This window comes from Myotis daubentonii, chromosome 12, assembly GCF_963259705.1.
Source record: "Myotis daubentonii chromosome 12, mMyoDau2.1, whole genome shotgun sequence".
Lineage (NCBI taxonomy): Eukaryota > Metazoa > Chordata > Mammalia > Chiroptera > Vespertilionidae > Myotis > Myotis daubentonii.
In genome coordinates this window covers 80,236,683-80,261,501 of record NC_081851.1, presented here as the reverse complement: position 1 = coordinate 80,261,501, position 24,819 = coordinate 80,236,683, and the positions used below count along the sequence as shown (strand labels likewise).

Sequence of the window (24,819 nt, the reverse complement as noted above, 5' to 3'; positions counted from 1 at the left end):
TTTATAAGCATGAAAAACAGTAACGCATACTGCTTCAAAAAATATACAAATATACACTAAAAACATATAGAATTAGATAGAAGTAATAAATGGCAAATTCAGGATGATATTACCTTTGGGTTAAAAGGAGAGAAAAATTGAGCAGCGCTTGAAAAGGTGGACATACTAGTTTCTCTTTGTTTGCTGGGATGAAAATGTGGGTCTTCTCCTTCTTCCTTGTCCTAAGAATTGCATTATAGAGTCACCACGTGTGTGTGTAATGAAAGTCATGAAGAACACACAGCAGGGTAAGTGGCGTGGGAGGAACTACTCTTAAGGGGACCGTCTTGGCTACTGTGCTGAAGAAAGGAATCCAAACTGGAGGTGTGACAGTCGTCTAGGGCTGGGCTGATGGTGCCCTGATTTGGGGCAGTGGCGACAGAGGCAGTGGTGCCTGGTAAGTATTTGAAGCTGATAGAAATCACTGGTGAGTGTGACGTGGGTGTGAAATGGGTCCTACATGACGATGTGGCCCAAGGAACTGGGTGAACAGAACTTACTTTTGCTGAAGAGGACGGGGGGCGGGGGGCATTGGAGGAGGGAAACGCCCGAGCTGAGTGTTGGACAAGTTGGGCTGGAGATGCTATCAGGTGCCCAAGCAGCTGTCAAGGGCGGAGCTGGAGCTGAGAGTCTGGAGTCCTAGGGAGGGTTAGAGGGACTGAGAGGGTGCAAAGGGGGCTCATTCCCCAGGAGGGGGCGTAGGAAGCAGCTGATGGCCGATGCTCTGTCATCATTGGGGTCTCTATCTCTCCCTCTCCCTTCCTCTCTCTGAAATCAATGAAAACATATTAAAAAATGTAAATGGACTAAATTTACCAATCAGAAGACATAAGATGACTGAATGGAATTTTATAAAGAACCAACTGCATCTGAAATATATATTTTAAACAAAGGTAAATGTGTGAGATGGTGGATGTGTTGACTCAGTGGGAGTCCTTTCACAATGTAGGTGTGTGTCAAATTATCATGTCATCCTCTTTACACAGTTTCCAATTTTATCTGTCAGTTAAATGCTAATAAAGCTGAAAGAAAAGCCAGGCAGCCCAATCGTGGAGGTGGGTGCTAAACTGCAGACCAACCACAGGACCGATGCTTACTTTACAAACAGAAAATAAGAAAAAAAAAAAATCAAGACATTAGTTTAGCATTTGAAAATCATTTATTTAGGGACAACTAAACCATGTCAACATAAGTTGCTTTTAGTACTGCTGGAAATGAACAAACATAACCTTATAAAGATAAAAATTAATAGATATATTTTTAGTGCATAGTGGCTGAACTTTGTAATAGTGTTTCTACTATAAATTTCTATATACAATTTTTACAGCTATAAAGATAAATTTTAAGGATTCACATTCTAGTTAATACCTACAACTCTAAGTATTACTACCACTTGCCTGTGTAAGGTGATTTCTTTTCTCTAGTCACTTTGCAAAAATATGTGTATTTATGCCTGAAAAGAAACCGTTACCATATACATTGCCAAATCAAACATTTAGTGATGTTCGAAAATAAACACAAAAGAACTGCGACCATATAAATTGAGGATCTTAACTATTAAATGGTATATGCGATAAAATTAGTACAAAGCATTTAAAGATATATGTTAATCATTTATTTATAGGTGGAAAAATACATTATTTTACATAAAGGATAAATGTTTTTCCTTTCCAATTTGGGTTTCTTTTGTTTCTTATTCTTGCCAAATTTTTAAACTTATGCTCAACATTGCTTAACTGTATCCAGTGAGGAAACAATTATTTTTTTATAATTCTCCAAGAAGAAAATAGTATAAAGCTTAATTCATGGTAACATAGTTGGCTGGAAAAATGCCAGTCTGACCTCGAAGGCTTCCTTCCCACCAATCAAAATTCGAATCCGTTTTTGACGTCACTGTGATTCTGTCTCCAGCTTTAAAACTCAAATCCCCTGGCTGTTGTCCTTCAAAAGAATACAGTGCTGTCACTTCTGTGGGTCGCCTGGAATTGCCTAAAACAAGAAAAAATATTTAAATGATTCACGCTTTTCTAGGAAAAACTGGGAATATATGTAGGTGAGATAGAAATGAATGACTTAGGGTATTCAGAGGCCTTGAAGGCCTGTGGAACCCACAGAGATGGTCTGGGTGATTGTCATCATTATAATACTTACTAGAAGCCCAGTGCCCAGACCCCTCGGGGGATGTCGGACTGCCGGTTTTGGCCCGATCCTCACAGACCAGGCTGAGGGACCCCATTGGTGCACGAATCCGTGCACCAGGTCTCTAGTATGCATATAAGATCTTTGGTTAATCTCTTCCTGCCCTCCCTCCTTCCCTCTGAGATTCATCAGTCTGTTCCATGTTTCCATGCCTGTGCTTTGAGCGTCTGCCCCCAGTGGTCAGTGCACACCATAGCTACTAGTTGAACAGTCTAACAGTCACTTAGGCTTTTATATATATAGATAGACTAGAGGCCTGGTGCATGGGATTTGTGCACTGGTGGGGGGTGTGGCCTGCAGGGATCAGCCGCTGTAGGAGCACTACTCATCCCAGTCAGCTGAGCGGTGCTCCCACACTGACCAACAATGGGCAGCTCCTGCATTGAGCATATGCCCTCCGGTGGTTAGTGAGCATCATAACGACTGGTCGACCGGTCATTCTGGTGGTTCCACCATTCAGTTGCTGGGTTTATATTATATAGGATGATTTTCCTTTTTGCAAAGAGCAAATGTTTGGTAATAACACTAAGTCCACACAAGTCAAACTGCACATTATTCTATACTTAGCAAAACATTTAGCAAATATTTGTGGTTATAATTGTTTGAAATTTGAATAGCCTATATGGTAATATTGTTTATGTTTTTCTTATTTTAATAGGGTAGCTATGATGGCTCCACGAGTTGCAGCTGTTAGAGAAAAGCCGGTACTTAGGCTAAAAGTTGTATCACGAACGATTCCATTATCCCAGGCTGTGGAGACCCTGGCTACAAGGGCTCTGGCTCGGGTGTGTACATGGGGCAGTTTTATCAGCAGCTTTTCCCTGTGGGCTTCATGGGTGTTTTCATTTCTGCACCTCATTGGTCCTTTCTCTCAAAACAGAGGTGATATTTAAATAGTCACATCGAGAAGCATATCTGCGTATGTTTAACAAAAACTTCAACACGATGTGTAGAATTTAATGTATTATATCAGGAAAAATACTTTGAGAATTGAGTGGCTAACATGAGCAAAAGGCTGCCTGGCTAGCATGGCTCAGTAGTTGACATGGCTCAGTAGTTGAGCAAAGACCTGTGAACCAGGAGACCAGGGTTCAATTCCCGGTCAGGGCTCATGCTTGGGTTGCGGGCTTGATCTCCAGTGGGGGGCATGCAGGAGGCAGCCAATCAATGATTCTCTCATCATCAATGTTTCTATCTCTCTTTCGCTCTCCCTGCCTGTCTGATATCAATAAAAAAATATTTTTAAAAATTGAGCAAAAAGCATTAAATATTAGAAACTGTATAGCGTCATTTAAATATAAGCAGATGACTTCTGTGTGCTCAGCAACTTGGAACTCAGCATTTCTGTTTCATATAACTGCAGGAATTATGCAATGAGATGCTTGCTGATTGCATCTAAGTGCAGATATACTGAAAACATAAGTGAATTCTAAAATCAGTTACTTATTAGATCCTATGATATAATAAAAAATAAACTGAACTTGGCCTATCAGAAAGAAATAAAAATAGCACTTTAATTAAACTACTGTAGCTGAAGCACTGAATCTGTAGCCACACAAGATGGTACTACAGGTCTTTCTATAAGGCACGTGCATGCTGTCCTTTGAGTCCCCTAAAGAAATCACCTTCATAGTCACTGATATATTAGAGATATTACTCATATTGTTTTGCTATCATAAAACAGTTCTGCATATTTTTATACTTGATGGTATATTTACTTCTTATCTATCCATTTGAAGGAATAGGTTAAAAGAATGTCACAAAAAAGAATAAGCTTCTGATATATCTGGATATAATCTACACCAGCTAAATGACTGCTAACCTGTATTAATAAGTCATTTGTATATGGCAAGAAAGGAGCCGTGATAACTGCACTGAGTGGGACACAGAGCAAGTCCTCATTGTCATTAGGTCAGAAGGATGTAAGTTAATGTTAAATAAAAATCAATCTAAAAATTACTGTCTTATTAATAATGATATTTACACCTCCATCTATAAAGCTAGATCTCAATTAACCTCAAACAAGGAAGACCCTCCAATAACTCCTCCTTCTGGGTCCAAGACACCTGGTATAACAGGAGGAGGAGGGAAGAGAGTGCCTGTGACCGTCAGGCCATCTTAGCTGCCCCACACGCACACATTGTGGTCACAGAGGTCAAAGTGCACAGGAGAGACACATACAAAGATAACAGGTAGCAGTCACTGTTCCTGAGTCAGGCACGGACGGGCACGGACATGCATCCGCTCACCCTGCACCTCCAATGGGACAGCCACATGTTGAGTGACCTGCCCAAGGCAGTGAGTTTGAATCCCAAAGTCTGTTCCTGGCACTCTGGACAACATTATACCCAAGTCCTCAGCAATCACACAAGCATCAAATTGTGTTCCACAGACTGAATGCACATGCATCCAAGCATTTTACGTTTGTTAGGCAAATTTCCAAGAATTGGTGCATTTTTCTGCATCACTGCATTACTAAGACCACACAAATAACTGAACTAGTTTTTACTGGTCCTGGGAGCATAGTTTATGATGAACAATTTGGAGAGGAAAGATAGTATGAACTAGAGAGGAGGAAAGAGAGAGGATGGCAGACCTGGCCCCATGCCTGCCCGCCCTCAGGTTTTGTCTAATTCCCTCTGAGTCACAGTTTCCAGGTGAGACCAGAATGAAGCCCTGATGGGAAGGTGGGTAAGGGCAGGGCAGGTGGTTTGTGCTGCCGCAGAGAGCAAGGCAGTCCTGCTGGGTTGAGGAGGCTGATGTTTGCCCTCCTCTTTCCCTGTGTGTCTGAGCAGAGATGGCGGGGGGCGGGCGGGGGAGGGGAAGGGTCACAGACAGGCAGACACAGGCCTGCCAGGCGCCACCCAACCCCCAGTCAGGTGCTGGGAAAACAGGAGGCCACGCCCGAGTGAGGCTGTGCCCAGGCCACCGATGCCACGGCCTACTGTGAGCTTTTTCTGCAATAAGCAGGAAATGCCCTAAAGTTCCTCTTCACTGTAAACAGAAGGGAAATTTCCATTAGGAAAAGTTTAATGCCCACAAAATAATTCCTTTAAACAATAAGTGAGTCCAGCCGGTCCGTCCTTCGGGAAGGGAGACCATGGGACCCTGGGTTGCGAGCCATAGGCATTCACAGGCGCCTTGAGGGACGCGGGCCTGGTGGGTCACATTCCTGTGCTTAACAGAGATCTGCAGGATCTGAACCAATGGGCCATTTTCATCCTAAGATTCGAGTTGAATTCAAATAGGGATCATTTTTCTCTCCCAAATCAGGGCTACACTGAACAGGAAACAGGTTATATCAGAGTTAGTGATTGGCAGCTGCCCTGAGGCTCCCAATCAGCAAGGCCGGTCCCCTCCCTGTCTCAGTGCGTAATGTAACCCAGATGCGGCCACACATCTGCCCAGACAAGAGGCAGGGGAACCTCAGCCTTGGACAGCCCAGCGTTTGGACAGGAAACGTCTGTGCACATTTGCTGCAGTGACGTGTCTGCTGGTGGCCTGGCCCCTGCGTCCAGACAAGGCTGTGGCCCTGAGTCAGCAGCATCTAGTCCGAGCCCAGGTGCTTCTCAGCAGGTAACTGTTTGGCTTCCATGTCACCCTCATTACCTCCAAGTCAAGCAAGTAAGAGAACAAGAGCATCACGTTTTTTTTAAATGAAGTGCTTCTCACAACCATGTGGATTCCTGTACAGCTAATAAGGGAGTCGAATACCGTCCCTGAGGTGTTTTACAACCGCCAGAGAAATCAGACAGCTTGTGGCTATCGATGGAGAGAAATCACTCTATGTGGGTATTTTTATTTACCGACTCTCTCAGGATAGCTGGGAAGCTCAGGGTAGAGTTTATATTCGTTTCTGTCACCTGCAAAAAAAAAAAAAAAAAAGATGGGGGGAAACATTTAGAAAACTAGTTTATAGTATATAAAGTATCCAAGAATGCCAAACTTTGCCCTTGCTAAGCAAATATTGTAAATCACAATAATTGATATAAACGCCATTATTTTATCATGCTTTAAATCAAGGAATGCCTGAGAAAATCCAGAACGTACACCAGGCTTAAGGGAGATGGATGGCATGATACCTTAAGGCACATCTGATACCTTAGCACATAAGCCACAATGCAGGCCTCATAGTGACACACCCATGGCAAATAGACTAGTAGACATGTCTTTTTACAGACGTGATCCTAAAACGCCTGAATCTAAAAGCTCATAACTCCCAAGCCCGAGATTTTTGAACATCCTTGCTTGCATAACCCCGGAAATGATTTTTAAACAGCACGCACTCCCCAGACATCATCAACTTCCTTCCAGGGGCCTCGGTCGCACTTCCACGGGGGCATCTCCTAGCCTGAAAGTGCTTGCAGGACGCAAGTGAGCCTCATCTTTGTTCTCCAAAGCCCGGCACAGCCTCCCCGACCATCGAGATTATACAGAGCACCACCTGCTTGAATGCATGCCGTTTACTGGTGCCCTCTCCACGTGCAAAGCAGAATTCTAAGAGTGACCGTCGTCAGAGAGAGTGATGGAAAGGGGCAAAGGCCAGGACATGGTGCTGCATAATCCAGTCTATTCTAAAACCACCTTCCGAAACCCTGAGATCCCAAGATGGAGGATAAAATTAATATTCAGAAATAGGAATCTGTGAATATATAAGAAAAACAGGCTTATTTTGTTCCCATTTTAAACCCGCTTCTTCTGAACGAGAATAGAGACCCTAACAAATCATAGCCACGAGAATGTGTCTTGGGCATTTAGAAGAGGCTTGAGCATTCGCTTTTCTTTCTTTAATACCCACTGGTTCTTTTATTCAACTGTAAAATTCAACAATGTGGCTCCATTTTTTAATAATAATATTTAATAACTGCTTAATTCTCATTGTATTTGAATTGTAAAAAAAATACTTACTCTGAGAGCCAGAGCTCAGTGGGCCCTGTGGAGATGATGGCTGTGGTCTTGACAGTGGTTTTGGAGGTAATTCTTGAGCCTTGGGAGGAATAAAAAAATGCATGTAATAAAAATCCCATTTTACCCAGGAGCACACAAGGCCTTTCTCCTAATGAGTGCATGTGGCAAAGCCTACCCCGTGCGCTGACAAATGAAGTCCCTCATGCTCACAGGTGCTGCTCTGGGCACTTAGCTGAACTGGACCCCAACATACCCGGGGGTGCCCTGTCACAGGAAGCGCACCTGGCCCAGGTCCCTCTGACAACCTGCAGGCACAGTAAGTGGTGGCCGGGAGCGCAGTGGCAGTTCTAACTCCGTGAGTCAGTTTTCATTCTTTAAGGCGGGTTAAGCGACTGAAAGCGGTTGTGGACTTAGGTAACCAAGGCCCACAAGCCCGCTCCCTTCCACACCTCCGTGTGGGTCACTGAAATGACAAAGTCCTGCCTTTGGAGAAACGCAGCGTGGGAAAGGACTGCGCTTCCCTCTGAAACCTGTGCAGGGGGCATGTGAAGGCCGTAGGACACTCTCACAAGCACGTTAGGTAAATGAGGTCCGAGGGAGTTCAAGGTTATTAGGAAGCTGGTTCAAGGACAGAGTACTCTGTAGGGAGGTGCCTGTGGCTACAGAGAAAGTAAACCAACGGCACCAGAGCCTTCCTCCGCTCCCGGGCGGCTCTCCTCGCATTGATCCGCTGTCCCTCGCTCTCATACTTCTCAGTGAACGCATCAAGGATTTCGTAAAGGTCCTCCGCTTGAGCAGGCCGCGGCATGTCTCCAAATAAAATGTCATACGCTCGAACATCTTGACAATAAAACCTAAAAAGAAATGTCAAATCAAGAACATTTCTTTTATAGACACGGATCCTTTCTAGAGGAAGTCCTGTGTGTGTGTGCGCTCATACACTACGTTTCAAACTAACCAAAAGCCATACCCACGTTAACCCGGAATGCACCTCCATGCTCACCTCTGGGGGCACCACCTTCAGTACTCTGATATGCACAAAATACAAAATGCACACCACATATACACACAGACACTTGTCTATACAAACATACGTGACCATACGTGGTACAGTATATCGACACTTTTGCAAATACACCTACAAGCAGATACATTTTTGCAGGTTTTTATTTTTTATGTTTCTCAATCACCCTAGCCTAAGGCTTTATTTCAACATATATGCCTTTGCAATTTCTTTAAATGGCTATTTGCTTCAAAATCATACAAGGATCTGCCTTACATGTTTGGAAGGCCTGCAGTTGATTATATGTGTTTTAGTTTCCCAGAATTTAGATGAACTTGAGTGGGAAAGTCTTCCAAAGGTCTAAAGTCAGAAGTCCCTAAAGGCTTTCTTGGCCTGTATTTCTCAGATTCATAAAACCGGAGGTAGAAACACCTCAACTTCCTGATGGAGAGCTCCATCACCCTGCACGTCCCGCCACCCTCCCTGCTGTCTGGCCTGGGTGTTTACATGGCATGCGACCGAGTGCTGCTGAATCGTGAGTGGACTGGCACTGACTTTGCATGGGTTTCTCTCTCTTTGGGAGCGGGGGGGGGGGGGGGTCTGTCTGCTGTGAACCACCTGGTCAGCTCCATTGGCTCCCACAGGGAGGAATCCCCGCCAGGTTCTGGAAGCAGTGGGTCTTAGCGCTTTACCTTTTCCTGGGCAAGCAGACATATTTTAGAGGAGGTTTTAAAGAGTTGCTTTGGGAAAAATTAGCCAGATGCCTGTTTAGAGTGAAAGTTCCTCTTGGCCTATAAGTACATCCAAATCCATTTTTTTAAAAGTGTAAAGTGGTCTGTCTTTTATGGAAGAATGAATGTGATAACAGGAAACTTTCACAGGAGACACATTCTGACGGACCTACAGTCATAACTAGCCCGGGCCTCTAAAAATATACCTAATAGGGCACATCCACCTCATAGAATACTATGGAGCCATTAACTTACATTTATGATTCTTATAATGCTAAGTGAAAAAATAGGATTTACAATAGAATCTTGCCCTGGCTCAGTGGATAGAGCATCGCCTGAGGACTGAAGGGTCCCAGGTTCGATTCCAGGCAAGGGCACATGTCCGGGTTGCAGGCTCAATCCCCAGTAGCAGGCCTGCAGGAGGCAGCCAATCAATGATTCTCTCTCATCATTGATGTTTCAATTTCTCACTCCCTTCCCCTTTCTCTCTGAAATCAATAAAAATATATTTTTAAAAAGAACTTATGCTACTATCACATGTGGCAAAACAAAAGAAAAGTATGCTTAGAAAAATATTAGGAGGCAACAAAACAAACGGTGAATAATCTTTAAAGGGGTAAAATGTTTTCCCCCCTTTTAATTTTTTGTGTTTTCTAAGCTTTCTATTCTATATAATAAAAGTATAATATGCAAATCGACCAAACAGCGGAAGGATTGGTCGCTATAACGTGCACTGACCACCAGGGGGCAGACACTTAACACAGGAGCTGCCCCCTGATGGTCAGTGCGCTCCCACAGCAGGAACTGCTCAGCCAGAAGCAGGACTCATGGCTGGCGAGCGAGCGACCGAGCATCGCGGCAGTGGCAGGAGCCTCTCCCGCCTCCACTGCAGGCGGCTGTAAGGACCGAGGGGTCCCGGACTGCAAGAGAGCGCAGGCCGGGCTGAGGCCCGCCCCCCAAGTGCACGAACATCATGCACTGGGCCTCTAGTAGGTACATATTATCTCACATTGAATTTTTAAATGAAGAAACACCCTCTCGGAGTCATATGTTGTTAATTTAAAAAAGGAGTAGACAAAGGAACTAGCGCTGTATACAGTTACCCAACATTCTCTTCTCATGACACCTTCTTCGCGTCAGTGACCGTTACTCGCCTTGCACTTACTTCCGATTGGTCTCCTTCCTTTCAATCAAGCAGCTGCCTTCCAAGCTGATGCCAGCAAAGAGCCCCCGGGACCTGCAGTACGTGAAGACGGCGGCCGAGCTCCGCAGGGCGACGTTTCCCTCCAAATTCCTGCGAAACAGAGGGTTGGTCACACCTGAGAGAGGCTCTGCACCCACAGACGGTGCGAGGGCAGCACTGACCTCTGACCCCAAGGCTGGCCTGTCTTCCTTCAGGCCTTTACACGCTCGCTTCCTGTGGCCGGCCTGCGTGGGCGTGAGGGGTGCAGGGAAGCGGGGTCGAGGGGAAGGACAGGGCCCCGGACTCAGCCCAGGGGTTCAGTGCCGAGGACTCAAGGACAGCTTTCATCTTCCTGCCTTCCTTTCCCCAAACAGGGAATGCTCTCCAGGTGCCAAGGACTGGGTTCTTTTTACACTGAGGCTTTTCATGGAACTTAGACCTCTTTTCCGATGATTTTACCGTGTGGCTTCTTTAAACAATCTGGGTATAAAAAGTTCCTCAACTGCTCAGCGAGCACAACAGTACTTCACTAACAGAAGGAAAATCCACTGTGTTTCAAACAACACTCAAGTGAGACACTTCCTTTTCGATTTTTCATAATTCAGTTTGGAAAGAGAGCCTTTTCGTTTCTGATCCCCACCACCCTTTACCAGTTAAAGTTTAACTTGCTTTGGCTCCAAAGTTTAATGTGAAATTTGTGTTCAGTTCCAGAAAATACAATGGCTGGAATTTCAGAAATGTTTAGTTTCTTGTGTGTGCAAATTTTCTCATTTTATCACACTGGCTATGTTCTGTAAATTTGTTATTTGTAAGCAACCTCAAACCTTCTGTGAGATACAGAGATCGTAACTTTGCTTCATGTGAATTCAAGTTTCCTCTTAACACACGTTAATATATAGTTTTTAACACTTTCCTATCCCACAGCTGTTCCAATGTATTTTACAGAACTCACCTTCCCAAAGGCCCGACTGCCACAGTCAAATTCCCTCCGAGGGTTAGGTTGCCACCTTTTGCAAAAGCTTCTACCGCTCGGCCATAATTCAAAATTATAACCAAATCCGACACCTAAAATGTAGAAACCCATTTATGCAAAAATAATTATGTTTAACTATTATTTAAAATATAAGCTGATTAAAACGCAAATATAATATATACACTGTAGTAAGCATTTCAGTGTAGACAGGGAAAGAACAGGACAGTCATATTTTTCATCTTGAGCTGAGGATGTAAGCAGCTGGCATTTCCACCGATGACGGCAAACTCCTGACACACTGTGAGGGCTCATGCATTATCTCTTACTCTCCCCAGCAACCTGGTAATGCAGGTGGTGACAGGGGTGTCGTGAGGTTAAGTGAACTGTCACAGCGATGACAGAACAGATCAAACAGGGGTTGGAGGGGAACATCACAGGTACCCCGGCACTAACCCCTCAGGGAAGCCAAGCTGAGAGCACAGACAGGAGTGGGGTGGAGGCCACCGCCCAGAGGCCCTGGTTCCCAGGACAGGTCCACGCCGACATCCCCGCCAAGGCCTGGCGCCCAGTCCCCGTGAACTGCACAGCAGACACTTCATTTTATGCCACAGAGGTTCAAACCATCAGGAAGAAACACAGTGACGTTTCCCAGTGCCTGTCGCTATGACCTCCCTCTCTAAGTCTAAGCGAACCTAGAACGAGGACGCTCAAGGCCTCTCGGCGTGGGGAACGCATTGGTTTTCCAGACTCGCCGCTGGTGGCACCCAAGGGGAGCACGGAAAACATGACAGGCCCGTCCCTCAGGCGACAGACACCGCGTCTCCTCCCAACGCCTCCTCTCGCAGCTCACGCATTCCAGTAGCTTCACCTACAGATTCATTTACTGTAAACCCGAGGGAAGGCTGCCTTTGCCTCTTACAGTGAGGGCATGAGCTGACCGAGAGCACGCGCTGGAAGGCGCTCGGCCAGAACTGGACAGTGCTGCCCGCTCAGTCCTCGCCCCTGCAGCTCCACCACTGGACCCAACTGCTTTGGGAAGACAACCGAGCACACCATCTTACAACATGTTTTCCTCACATCTTTCCGTTGCATTTACTGGGTGAGAGGACTCCGTGTTCCTGTACTTGTTTTCCAAGTCTCTTAACGTGCACTAGGGACTGCATCCAGTTTCCAAGGAATCATCATGAAGACACTCATGGGTAGTCTTTGCTACATTAGATTTATTGAAGTCATTATTACTTAGTCTATCATCCTTTTTTTAAAAAAATTATTGATTGAATTTAGAGGGAAAGAGAAAGGGAAAGACCCACACAGAGAGAGAAACATTGATTTGTTGTTTCACCCATCTATACATTCATTGGTTGATTCTTTTTTTTAAAATATTGATTCTTTTTTTAAATATATTTTTATTGATTTCAAAGAGGAAGGGAGAAGGAGAGAGAGATAGACACATCAATGACGAGAGAGAATCATAGATCGGCTGCCTCCTGCATGCCCCACCTGAGGTATCAAGCAGCAACCCAGGCATGTGCCCTTGACCGGAATCAAATCTGGGACCCTTCAGTCCACAGGCCGCCACTCTATCTACTGAGCCAAACCAGCAAGGGCCATTGGTTGATTCTTATATGTGTTGTGACCAAGCATAGAACCCACAACCTTGGCGTATTGGGGCGACGCTCTAACCAACTGAGCTACCCGGCCAGGGCCTCTCATTGTTTTTTAAATAAATGCTATTTGAGAGAAACCCCAGAGCAGGCCCCAGCGGTGCGTGGAGGCCAAGGCTGTGGAAAGAGTGGCCGTAACCTGGCGTGAGGAGTCACCGACACATCGCCCGCGTGGCCAGCCTGAGACGTATCTGTTCTACAGACCCCAAAGGTGGAAATATGGCAAATGAAAAAAATTCTATGTCAATGAGAGAAAAGGAAGAAGATAGTCACGTGAGATAGGGAGAGGTTCATCAAGAGGATAAAAGGGAACCGTTTCCATAGGTTTTTGGTAAAATAAACACGGGTGGAAATCTCTCACTTCCAGGTGTTAGGTTTCAGTTGCTTTTGGAGGACTCATGATCGTGTGCGTACCACTGGCCGCTTACCTCGATTCCGATTTCAAATCCTCCTCCGAGCCCCGCGATCCCGATGGCGGAAGGTGCGGACCACTCTAATAAAACAAGCACACGTCACTCCAAAGTCAGACCCATCACGCAAATATCAGGGGAAATGCTAACATGAGGATGAATACCGTTTCCTTTTAAAATAAGAAGAATCTGACATTTTCCTCTATGTTTGTAAATGTTCTTTATATATAATTTTTAAGTTAAAAATATTAGATACTCATTATGAGTCTCAGACTCACAAATACATGTGGTCTAATCTTTCTCAATAAACATGCCTAATACCAAACTATTGAATTCTCACCAACTAAACTTACTTAGCATTTGACAACTTCAACAATCAACATGTTTTACAGAATAATTGAGCCATAATTCTAGCCATTGGTGAGAATTTTATCGTAGATCTGAGAGTAAAAGGATTGAGAGTTTACTAGGATTATAACCACCCCTGAGGGTAACACAATACTACACGGTTTATATTTTACATTTCCAAGGGCAAAAACTGTTTGACACCCTTTGTGCCTAGTAAAAGCACAAGGAATAGGCTATACATTCCAGATGATTAAAATTCTAGTAAAATATATTTCCTTACATTTGGACACTAAGCACAGTAATTGCATTTGCATGAGTATTTTATGCTTATTTTTGTCTGATATAGAAACAGGTTAAACAAGTCTAGAAAAAACATTAATTTGGTTGGGGGAGTGTGGAATGGTCCAGATATAGTCATTTCTTGAAATGCTTATCAGCTTCTAAATCAGACTTTCCTTCCTGCATGCATTCCAGATGATAACTATCGAGTCTACCCAGAACTAATCTGTCCGGACTTAGACAGAAATTTTGATGACAGAAATTAGTGTCTTAAATGCCAACATTATTTTCCATTCCCTATGTTAGGAACTGCCTCTATCCCCATCCAGCAGGGATCCAGGAATTCTCTGTGCCTCATTTGGGCAGCTTTTAAATTATCCTGAGCAGCCACCACTGGGCAAGATGGGAGAGAAATGTAAGGGCTCAGAGTGAAACTCTAGAGGCCGAAAGCACTCCCACCTTCTGCGTAGTCATCTGTCAGTGACCAAAGGGACCTACAGTGCTGAGGCCTCCTTAGAGATTTGGGGCTCACCCGGCGTGGACTCTCTCTGAATGTACCCCCACTTTGATTGTGCTACTTACTGGGAAATCTGGCCATAAAAATTGGGGTGATGCTTGAGAGGAGAGAATTCTGTCGCTTTTGTCTCACAGCTGTGCTTCCAGCTCTGAGAGCTGAGCCACAGCTTGGAGGACTCTCACTTTGGGGGGGATACCTCCCCAGGGGGGTCCAGCGACTGAGGTTCAAAGGCTGTGTGCCCCACAGACGCCTAGATGTACCCATTGTCGGTGAATGTCTCACAAACTATCTACACGAAAAAATAACTATTTACACCAAAATGTGCTCACTTATAGGGCTGAACAGCAATGTTCAGTTGGTCTAAGAAGCATTTAGTTGGTCCTAGCAGGCCTGCACACACTCTAAGTCTTACTCTCCATGCTGGTTCTTGGGGTTCAAGGCAAACACACTTCGATTTCACCTCTGAGAAATCAAGTATTAGATTTCATTGAAGAAAGTGAAACCAAATTATATTGATCTTGATAGCATTCTGCTCTGGGGATATTCGTTCAAATGACTTCTCACAGGAGCTACAGATGGCTCTCATTTTCTTATAAAATTCCACAAAACAAAAGAAAAGCATTGTGGCATGAAGTTGAGGAATAAGAACTCATAGTTAACAGCAGGTGCAAATTTCGTCCTGTTTAATATTTGCTCCATGAAAGAACTACAAATGTATACAAGACAAAGCCAGGTCAACCTGGATCTCATCCAATGTTTTAGGAAGAGAACAGTGACGGCTCATGGCCCTGAGCTGTTTGATACCCCGGACACACCCAGGGAGCCCTCAGGATGACAGGTTTGGGGCCTGGCAAGCCTGCCATACTCCCTGTGAAATGTGTTCACATGGAAACAGAACAGTGAATATGCAGGATTCTCTCCTCCCCACGTGAAGAAACGTCACTTACTTCCGTCTGGAAGTCGAGCCAACACGATCCCGCTGCCTCCTCGCGCTGTTACCAGAAACCCAGCTTTTATCACAGACAGAACCGCAAGGCCCTTGGCCTTGGCAATCACGTGGGCTGCAAAGGTCAGAGACAACAGGTGAGCAGGTGCCAGCAGATTTCACGCACACAGGTGTGCTGGGCCGATTCCTGGGTTCTCACGAGGAGCCTTAAGGGCACATTGGAGCTACAGATAAAATGTGGTTACGGGACAGTTGAGAGGTGGGGGTCCCCAACTCCCAGCTCAGCCTCTATGTTGTTTCTGCAAACGCAACATCGTAAGGGCTCAAAAACCCCGACACGGCCATAATAGGTGAGATACAGCTGGGAGGATCAGCCAAGAGAAAAAGGTGGGTGAGGACTTGCTCTCTCAGGGGGTTGGCAGCCTGAAGTCAAGGCATGCAACACGCAAGTTAGAAAGCAAAGCAAATTTAGAAATTCACAGCACGGTTTTATTTACCTACCAGGAATGATCTTATCAGGTCCATTTCTGGAAGTTATTTCTGTGAATTCTCTTAGAATTTTAGCAGCCTTTTTTGCTTCCGATTTCAAATTGGAAGGTATAGGGTTATTCACTAAAACATTTTAAAAAAAGATAGAAGTTACAAATTTATTGTCATTTCATTTTTTTCTCATACACAATTAAGCATTAACAACTCATACCCTAACAGACAAAGAAAATGAACTGGAAATCCTCAATTACTAATTGTTTCATCTCTGTTTTCCTAGTAAAGTAAATTCACTAGGAGATTGGGAACCCTAAACATCTCAGGTATTATAAAATCATGGGATTCTAAAGGATCTTCACAATTATGTATGTCCTCCCTGTGATACTTTTTTTTTTTTCAGTTTTGTTTTTTTTTATTGCTTACAGTATTACAAAGGGTATTACATATGTGTCCCTTTTTTTCCCCCGCCCTTGACCTCCCTGTGATTCTTAACTCAACCCAGTACTAATACAAACATTAAAATCGTGGAGGCCCGGTGCATGAATTCATGCACGGACGGGGAAGGGGCTGCGGACGGTTAGCCAGCCCCAAACCCTGGTCGAACGCCCGGTCGAGGGGACAATTTGCATATTAGCCTTTTATTATATAGGAATTTTAAAAAGATGTACTTTATAACTGTCTATGTTAGCTCATGTAAAACTTAACATAGTTGGCTATTTTTGTCAAAAATGTTTGAGAGGTCTGTACAGATTTTCCTTATTGGTAGTAAAATTCCAGGAGACTTGGGAATTGAGTGATTAAGCAACAAAGGCTAGCATTTGTACAGCACTTTGCACTCCAGTGTTGCTTGTGTGGGGGCTAAAGAATAGTAATACTTTTCCTCCCACCTTCTGAGCTAATAACCAAATTAACAGAGACAGGTTAACAGGAGAACATCAAAGTTTAATACATGCGCATGGGGAATTCATATTGGCATAATAATTCCATGGAAATTCCAAAGACTGTGAGGCAACATTGGGTGTAGAAGACATTTTAAAACAAGATCATTCCCTATTTCCAGACAGGGGACCAGAAGAGCCAAAGAAATCAAGAGGTTTAATGTGAAATCTGCTGTTCAGACCATCAAATCAATGTTTCATTTTTATTTATTTTTAAGAAGTTTTGTGAGTTTATTTCCAATGTTTCATTTTAAAGACTGTGTTTCTGGTTCTGAAAGTTCCACTGGTTGTTTTTCGTGCCTGCCGTTTTTGTGCTCATTGTGTTTATGCTCTTTAAGTCCTCCAGCGTATTGTAAAAGGTGCTTTTATGCTCTTGTCTGCTCACTGCATCATCTCTGTTCTGCCTGGGCCTGTTTCTGAGGGACTTTTCTCCTAGTTATGGATTATATTTTCCTGTGTCTACCCATTTCTAGTAAAAGTGGTGGTTGCTAGAAGTTGTGAGCAGGTAGGGAGTCAAGGCTTTCTTTTGTTACTGGTGGAAATAGGGTTCTTCCACAGAATTGCAAGGAAAGCATTTCGGGGACCCATGGACTTGAAGCATAGGGCAAGGTTTAATGGAGCGAAAACAGAGGACTGTCCCCAAGTCCTAGTGTCCCCTCCATGACCAGGGGCTCAGCTCCGTCCAGTGTGGAAGGAGTCCAGCCTCTGGGGCGCAAGCCTGCAACCACGGCTATCAGGCCCCGGAGGGCCGGACCCAGAGATGCAGAACTTCCCTGGGTGTCATACACCCATGGGCAGGTAGGTCCTCTGCTGAGGCTGCACTCGGGCCCACACTGCTGCTACAGAGAGGAAGCACATGCATCTCTGAGGGCCGTGATGGGCCCCCCCTTACCCAACCACTTCCTTTTCCCAGGCTAGACTCCTCCCCTTTTTGGTCGCCATCTAGGCTCTTACTGCACATGCCTCAGCAGAGGAATTTCTCTTTTACTGGTCCCCCCTTCTGGAATCTGGGGGAACAGCCAGCTGTCCCCTGAGGGATTGGAAAACCTGTCCCTCCTCCCTCCTGGGGATTAGCCTCTGTTTGGCAGATGATGCGCTGTCCCCTGGGATGTCAAGGATCTAGGTCGTAGCAGACCTGGCTTAATGCTTAATTAGGTGTCTGGCTCCATCTGCTCCCTTTCTTTTTTATTTTTATTTATTGATTTGAGAGAGAGACCAATTTTGTTGTTCCACTTATGTATGCATTCATTGGTTGACTCTTGTAGTAGTATTGTGCCTTGACCAGGAATTGAACCTGCAACCTTGGCGTCTCAGAACGATGCTCTCACCAACTGAGCCACCTAGCCAGGGCCTCCATTTGCTCCCTTTCTTTGTCATTAACTAACTAGCTGCCTAGGCGAACACTTTGATGTGTGGCTCAGGTGTGTACATAGTCTTGAGCTCACTGTTGGCCCTACAATTAGGGTGGTATTCTCTCCTCCACGTCCTCAGGGCTTAATGAGCTCTTTCACCCTGGGCTGGTTAGAACTGCTATCCCCACTCTGTGTCAGCCCAGGGCTGTCCCCCTCACAGCTCCTGACAATTATCCTGCCTGCCTTCCAAGTCCCCGAGTAATGCCTCTCATTCACCCAAGGACTCCAGGGATCCCTCTGAGATTCCCTGAGCTCTCTCTCTAACCCCCTCTGCTCTGCAAGTGCCATGGGCCTGAGCCTCTCTAAGCTCACGAGCTCTTCACCCAACAAGAACCCACGCTCTGGGCCTCCTTCCGCTCTGGGACTCACTCGCCACTCGCCTGTTGTCCAACATGTGAAAACAGACATTCCTTATATCTTGCCCAGTTTCTAGTTGTTTACAGCAAATGGCAAACCCAGTACCCTTTTCTTCATCATGAAATTCTCAGTGTACTTTTAATCTGGTCTTCCCCAAGTTATGTTGAATATTTTTCCAATTCTGTAAAATCTTTTTAATATTTCTTGTCTATTCATGGGGCATTTCTCTGTTTCTTATTAATTTATATATTAAAGGAATTGACCTTTATTCTATAATATAGCCTCAATGTTGCCGTTTGGCCCACAAAGCCCAATACATGTCCCCTCTTGGCCTTTAGGGAAAAAACTGCCAACCTCTGACCTCTTGAAATGGTCTTCAAGACCCCTTTTACATGCTGCTCCTACATGAAACCATTCAGCACAGCCCCTCACATAACTGAAATCTTGGCAGGGCCGACCTCCACTGCTGGGCATTTGTGGGGGATGACAGGGTCCTTAATGACGGCCCCGCCTCCTACTGACTCAGGGGCCTCTGGGCACAGTTTCTCCCCTTTTGCCCTCACAGAACAAGCAGTGACCTGAGGAGCAGGGACAAACCTGCCCATGTCTGGTCTGAGTGGTGAGGGACACAGCAGCCACATTTTTAAAAAGATGCCACCAAGTTGCTAACACGGACTGGAGCTGCCTCCAGGAAGGGCGACAAAGTCGGGCTGGCCCTCCTTCTCCGCCTCCTTCCCAGTCCTCTTGTCTTCCCAAGCCTCTTCCTTTTTGCACTCAAACCTCAGGCTCTGCGACTTGAAGCGCCATCTATGGCAGATCATTCTCCAAGTTTCATCTACTCTTTAATCTTCCCCTACATTCCAGACTCACAATATCAATTATCTGCTCGGCCCAAGTATCAGGCAAGCATCTCCAGTTAAACACATCCAAACATAACTTGTGACATCCCGCTCCTCCCCAACCTGTTCTCCCAGCTTCCTCTCCAGGTAGGTCTCATCCATCTGGGAGCTCACACTCCACCCCTAGGCCAGCTGTGACTCCCATTCCTCACGCTCATCAACACATCCACCCTCTCAGAACCTGAACCTTCCACACACGCTCAGAATCTGATGGCATCGCCCGCTCCCCAGCCACCAGCCCGGCCCAGAGAAAATCAGTTCTTGTGTTGTCTGTTCACCTGCCTCCTCATTGGTTTCCCAGTCTTGAATTTATGGTCATTTCTCCAAAGAAATTCTCCATCTAAGTAACATCTCAGATAATATTACTCCACTGCTTACATCCCTCGAAGTTTTCTCATCATAGTTGGTCTATGCCATGGCTAATATGTCTGTCTGTTATCTATCTATCTATCTATCTATCTATCTACATACCTGTCTATCATATCTGTCAATATGTATATCTGTCTAGCTATACTATCTGTCTGTCTGTTTGCCTGTCTGTATCTGATCTTTCTGGAACATGCCCTTCACTGGAATGTAAGTGCCATGGGGATAAGCACATTGACTATTTTATTTTATTAAGTGTAGCATCTCCAGCACATGCCATAATGACATATAGTAATTGCCCAATACATATTTGTTAAATGAATAAAGTATTTGCAAGGTTTGGGGGAATTAAAGGTTAAACCCCTTTAATTCCCTGAGGAGTAGAAAAGGTTCATTTCATATGAAATTGGTGGATTTATAAGAGAATATACTAACAGCAAAATGTGCCTGCCTCTCAGACTCGGTAGCATTTCCCAGACCTTGAGAGAAAGCAGGGTCAGAGAGGAGCAAGGTACAACTTGACAGCCCTCTGCCCTACACTGTCATTTCCAGGTCCTCCCAGAAAAGGGAGAACAAAACGGAACAAATACGGAAGGAGGTGCTCCAAAGGGCCTCAGGCACCTCAGGCTGAGATGAGCGAGGCTCACGCCGCCACAGCCCTCCAGCCAGGAAGGTGGGAGCTGAGTTTGTAACGAGTGAACTCTCTTCCTTCTGCTGAACACGCGTGTCTTTCATTTTGGAATCAGCACCAGTTTGTCTCCATTGATGCTGCACCTCAAGTGAAACAGATGACCCCACGTGTCTCCTGGGCCACTTCGATTTCCTACCCAGAGCTGGTCCACAGTGGGCTCCTGGCCAAGGGCTGGTGTGGGCGCTGCCAGGAGAACCTTTCTCCAGGTACTTGCTGCAAGCTGTCACCCCCTGGGGGGTGTAAGGAGAGAGCCTGAAGACAGAGCCATGCAGAAGAGCTGGAGGGAGAGAACCGGGGCTCGGCTGGCCCAGGTTTCTGGCCTGTGCAACTAAAGCATGGTAACCAATGCATACATCTTACCCCCACCAAAACCTTTCCACTTTGATCTCCACACCCAAGCAGAATCAAGCCATCTAATAAGCAAATTCCACAGCTGAGAGCTGCTGCTGCAAACATCCTGCTGCAGGGGCAGGTCCCGCCTCTTCTCTTCTGTAAATACTTGGGGGTTCAGATGCAGCCCAGGAGGCCTGCAGATGCACGGCTCCATCTGCGAGCCCGAGTTCTGTGTAGGCACAGTCCCGTGTCACCGCGAACTGGTCACGGTGAGGATACGGCTCTGTTCAGCTCAACTACAGAAGGGCCTGGCTGCTTTGTTTCAACAATACAGGTTCTGTTCAATTTCTGATAAAATCACTGCCTGACCACAGTTTATATATAGTGACTTCCCGTCAGAACCAACAAATAATAGCATAGCTATACGTCAGCTGTAATTCCTGTTCCCAACATCAACCAGGGCTCACCCAGCCCCCCGACTACACACGGAGTGTGCGGAGCCTGGCCCGACTGTTGCTGAAGTTATGGAGACAGAGGCCATCACTGAAGAAGCCCCTTCCATGCTAACCACGGTGGGCGTCTGAGTGATCATGAACGTCTCGAGTCTCTTGAATCCAAAGCAAAGCAAATTCTCTATAAACATTTGAGTTTCCTCCTGACAGGAGGATGGCTGCCAAACCTCAAGCTAAGAAACTTAGATGTAAAGTTTTCTTTAAAAAGAACTTAACATAATTGAAAAATTTCATACTCAGACATTGTTTTAATGAAGAAAAGAGTTTATAAAAGGCTGGGGAGAAAATTTTTACTTTGGAAATCGCAAAAGCTCCGAATGAGCTTAGGATGTGGAAACGATTCACATGATGATCAGAGGGAATAAACTCTGGCTGGGTCGGGGAGGGAACAGGGACGTAGGGTCTTTCTTGAAGGGCATTGCCATGGGGGTGAGGAAACGGACTAGTCTCCAACCTGCCCTCCACCAAGGGTCTGGAATGGACGCAAGGACTCCAGGGTTTCCCAAACTTTTCTTCCATCAACAAGACCATTATTTTTCTCAATGGTATCTCTAGGAAAAGTTTAAAAGTTTAGAAACAGTTTTTCAATTTTCCATTCATTATTAAGCCTTATAATTTACATGAAATAGAGGTTATTTACTAAATTGATAAAATCTCAACCAAAATCAAAGAAACAATATTTAGAAATATTTTGAACCGATTAAACCTTAGCCCAAATAAAAGAAACTTCGCCTATCTATGTAAGCTTCTGAAAGTTGCCTTTCGCCTAGAACCTTTGCTGGCACATCAACCATGAACACCACTGCCTGGCAACATGGGCACTGTTTCTGAAACCGCTTCTGATGTGTCTGTAGCCTTGGTTTAAGTACTTCCTTTGACTTAAGGAGACAAAGTTGTCAGTTCTAGAAATCAAAACCGGTCTCTCCGGCCATATCATTAACCTTCCTAATCCAAATTCTAATCCAAACTTTAAACAACACTAACCACTTGAACCCAAACATTCGTGGGGCCTGGGCTGCGTTTCTAGCTCCCTGACCCCAGGTGCAGCCAGGGGACAGAGAGTCGGGAGTGAAACATGACTTCCAGCCCAGGAGACCGTGACCCTTTCTGTGCCGAAGCTGAAGACACACTCCACTCTGGCCAGATCATTTGGTGTAAAAAATGGAATCTTCCCGAAGAAAACAAACCTCAGTGTGCTTAGGTCTTAAACTGCATGGGGTTATTCCTATAAGGATGCATCTGCAAACACATGGGTGTGGAGGCTCTGTGGCTCCCACAGCCTTGGGCAAACTACAGACCGTTTGAAATGAATAAAACTAAAAAAAAAAAAAAAAGACCGTACCCTTTTACGTAATGATGTTTACTTTGAATTTATATTAGTTCACACAGACACTCCATCCATGCTTTTGTTCCGGCCCTCCGGTCCAGTTTAAGAACCCATTGTGGCCCTCGAGTCAAAAAGTTTGCCCACCCCTGCCCTAGCCTGTGTGATCCCACTAGCCGGGCTCTCAGACACTCTTCCCCTCTGACCTGCATCACTTCCCTTCCTTTGGAAACACCACCCCCGTAATTCTAAACAGTGAGAAGTCTCCTGAGAATAAAGATTCTAACATGAGATAAAAGAGTCAAATCATCAGGGGTTGAGCGTTTGACCTATAAACCAGGAGGTCACAGTTCCATTCCCAGTCAGGGCACATGCCTGGGTTGCAGGCTCCTTCCCTAGTGGGGGGCGTCAGGAGGCAGCTGATCGATGATTCTCTCTCATCATTGACGTTTCTATCACTCTCTCCCTCTCCCCTCCTCTCTGAAATCAGTAAAAATATGTATATTTTTAAAAAGCGTCAAAGCACTCTTGATGAGCAAAGATTTTTTTCCCCATTATTTTTTCCAATCTTACAAAAGATGAGGGGTAGTATTTACACACTATACAGAAATTTTGTGTAAGTAGAACAGTAAGGCAAGCAACCAGGTCTCCTGAAACATGATAAACAGGGTGGAACTTGTTTTGATTGTTGTAACCTCCAACACAGCGCTCTGTGGCACCTCCCCAGGCAGCCACTGCCCAGGTGTCCCGGGGCAGGCAGCAGAGATTCCCCAACTAACATCCCAACATGTGGACCCCTCAGATGGTTAGAGCAGCAGTGGTGACCCAGAAATATTGGTTGAAAGGGGGCGAAAATGACAGGTTTCCATCCAGCAGGGTAAATCTCATTTCCCTATCCTCAGGTACCAATGCAGAGCAGTCTCACACCTGTTCGAATGAGGAAGCCCCGCCTGCCTCAGATCCACAGGGTCCCACTGGCAGTCTGTGGGCTCTTTGGCTCTCAGAGACCTCAGACTGTGGGGTGATGGCAGGGAGGGCCAGGTGACAGCTGCAGGGCTGTCACTTCAGGGACCCCCACCAAGCACAGTCACCCCCTCTTTCTGCCTCCTGCCCCCACAACTCAAGCATAGCCAAACTCAACCATCACCAAAGTTCTAGAATATCACCTATTCAAACAAAATGGGAGGAAAATGATGCAAATCCATGGCCTTTTAAATATTAGATATTTACAAATAACAAATTGCAAATCGATAAAATTAAAAACTTCGGAAGAATTTTTCTGTGAATTGTAACGACTGGGAGTAGCCCTTAATCCAAACCGCTGTGGGGCAGATTCCTGATGTCACCCCTAACTCCTGGCGGTGCGCAGGGGACCTCAGCGTCACCCCTAACTCCTGGCGGTGAGCAGGGGACCTCAGCGTCACCCCTAACTCCTGGCGGTGAGCAGGGGACCTCAGCGTCACCCCTAACTCCTGACGGTGAGCAGGGGACCTCAGCGTCACCCCTAACTCCTGACGGTGAGCAGGGGACCTCCGCGGCAATAGATGCGCAACAGCGAGAACCCCTGACACCGTCTCTCATCAACCAGTTCCCGCCCCAGCAAAGGGGAAGGAGTCGTCCCGACCCCGGGTCTGGCTTGGCGGCGCCGCCGACTCTACTCACTTGTGACCCGAGCCTGGTCCGCTCCGGGGCCCCTGGAGGGCGGACGCCGCGCCAGGAAGAGGAAGGCGCGCTCCTCCGGCCCCGCCTCCCGGCGCAGGGCGGGCCCGCGGTGCACACCTGGGCCAGGTAGCGCGGGGCTGGGACAGCTCTGCCCGGGTGGCCGCCAGGGAAAGGCGGTGCCCGACTGTCCCGAGATGGCCTCTAGGGCACCCCACCTTTTTAGAACCGAGGCGACTTGGCTGACGGTCCCTGTCCCGGAGCGAACGGTTGTGCGCGGGGTTCCGACCGGGGCACTCGGGGGCGGAGTGGGGCCTCGGGTACCGGAGGGGCCCCTGGTCGCGTGAGGACCCCGCTTACCCCAGATCGCGGGCCTCAGGTTCCGGCCGCGAGGCCCAGGTGAGGGGGGACGTCCACCTGAGCCGCTCAGGTCCCCGCCCCTCCGGTAAGGCTCTGTAGACCACGCCCCTCCCACCTAGCGCCCTCCCCACCCTTAGGTGGTCCCTCGGCAGAGCCCTGACCTAAGTCCGCCCCACCCCGCGCCGTCCAGGTGACTCACGACCCCGCCCCCCTCGGTCCCGCCCCGCCCTCCAGGTTTCAGTCCCGCCCTCTCCTCCCCTCCCCCGAGACCCCGCCCTCCAG

General features: G+C 46.3%; 1 protein-coding gene across 1 annotated transcript; it reads right to left on the bottom strand.

Annotated features, from left to right (window-relative positions):
- Positions 1 to 1,179: 1,179 nt before the first annotated feature.
- On the bottom strand, positions 1,180 to 24,660 carry SH3YL1 (SH3 and SYLF domain containing 1). The gene is made up of 10 exons (XM_059660648.1): positions 24,181 to 24,660; positions 15,702 to 15,812; positions 15,202 to 15,315; positions 13,129 to 13,193; positions 11,016 to 11,128; positions 10,046 to 10,174; positions 7,832 to 8,000; positions 7,147 to 7,225; positions 6,045 to 6,101; positions 1,180 to 2,028 (listed from the first exon to the last, which is right to left on the bottom strand). Coding segments are annotated over exons 1-10 (1,029 nt in total). The 5' UTR covers positions 24,182 to 24,660; the 3' UTR covers positions 1,180 to 1,837.
- Positions 24,661 to 24,819: the final 159 nt, after the last annotated feature.

Coding starts and splice junctions, on each gene's coding strand:
- SH3YL1 (XM_059660648.1), bottom strand. Junction 13,194..15,201: donor GGCTCGACTTCCAGACGGAA/GTAAGTGACGTT, acceptor TTGTTTTATTAG/AGTGGTCCGCACCTTCCGCC. Junction 6,102..7,146: donor ACTGAGCTCTGGCTCTCAGA/GTAAGTATTTTT, acceptor TTTTTTTTGCAG/GTGACAGAAACGAATATAAA.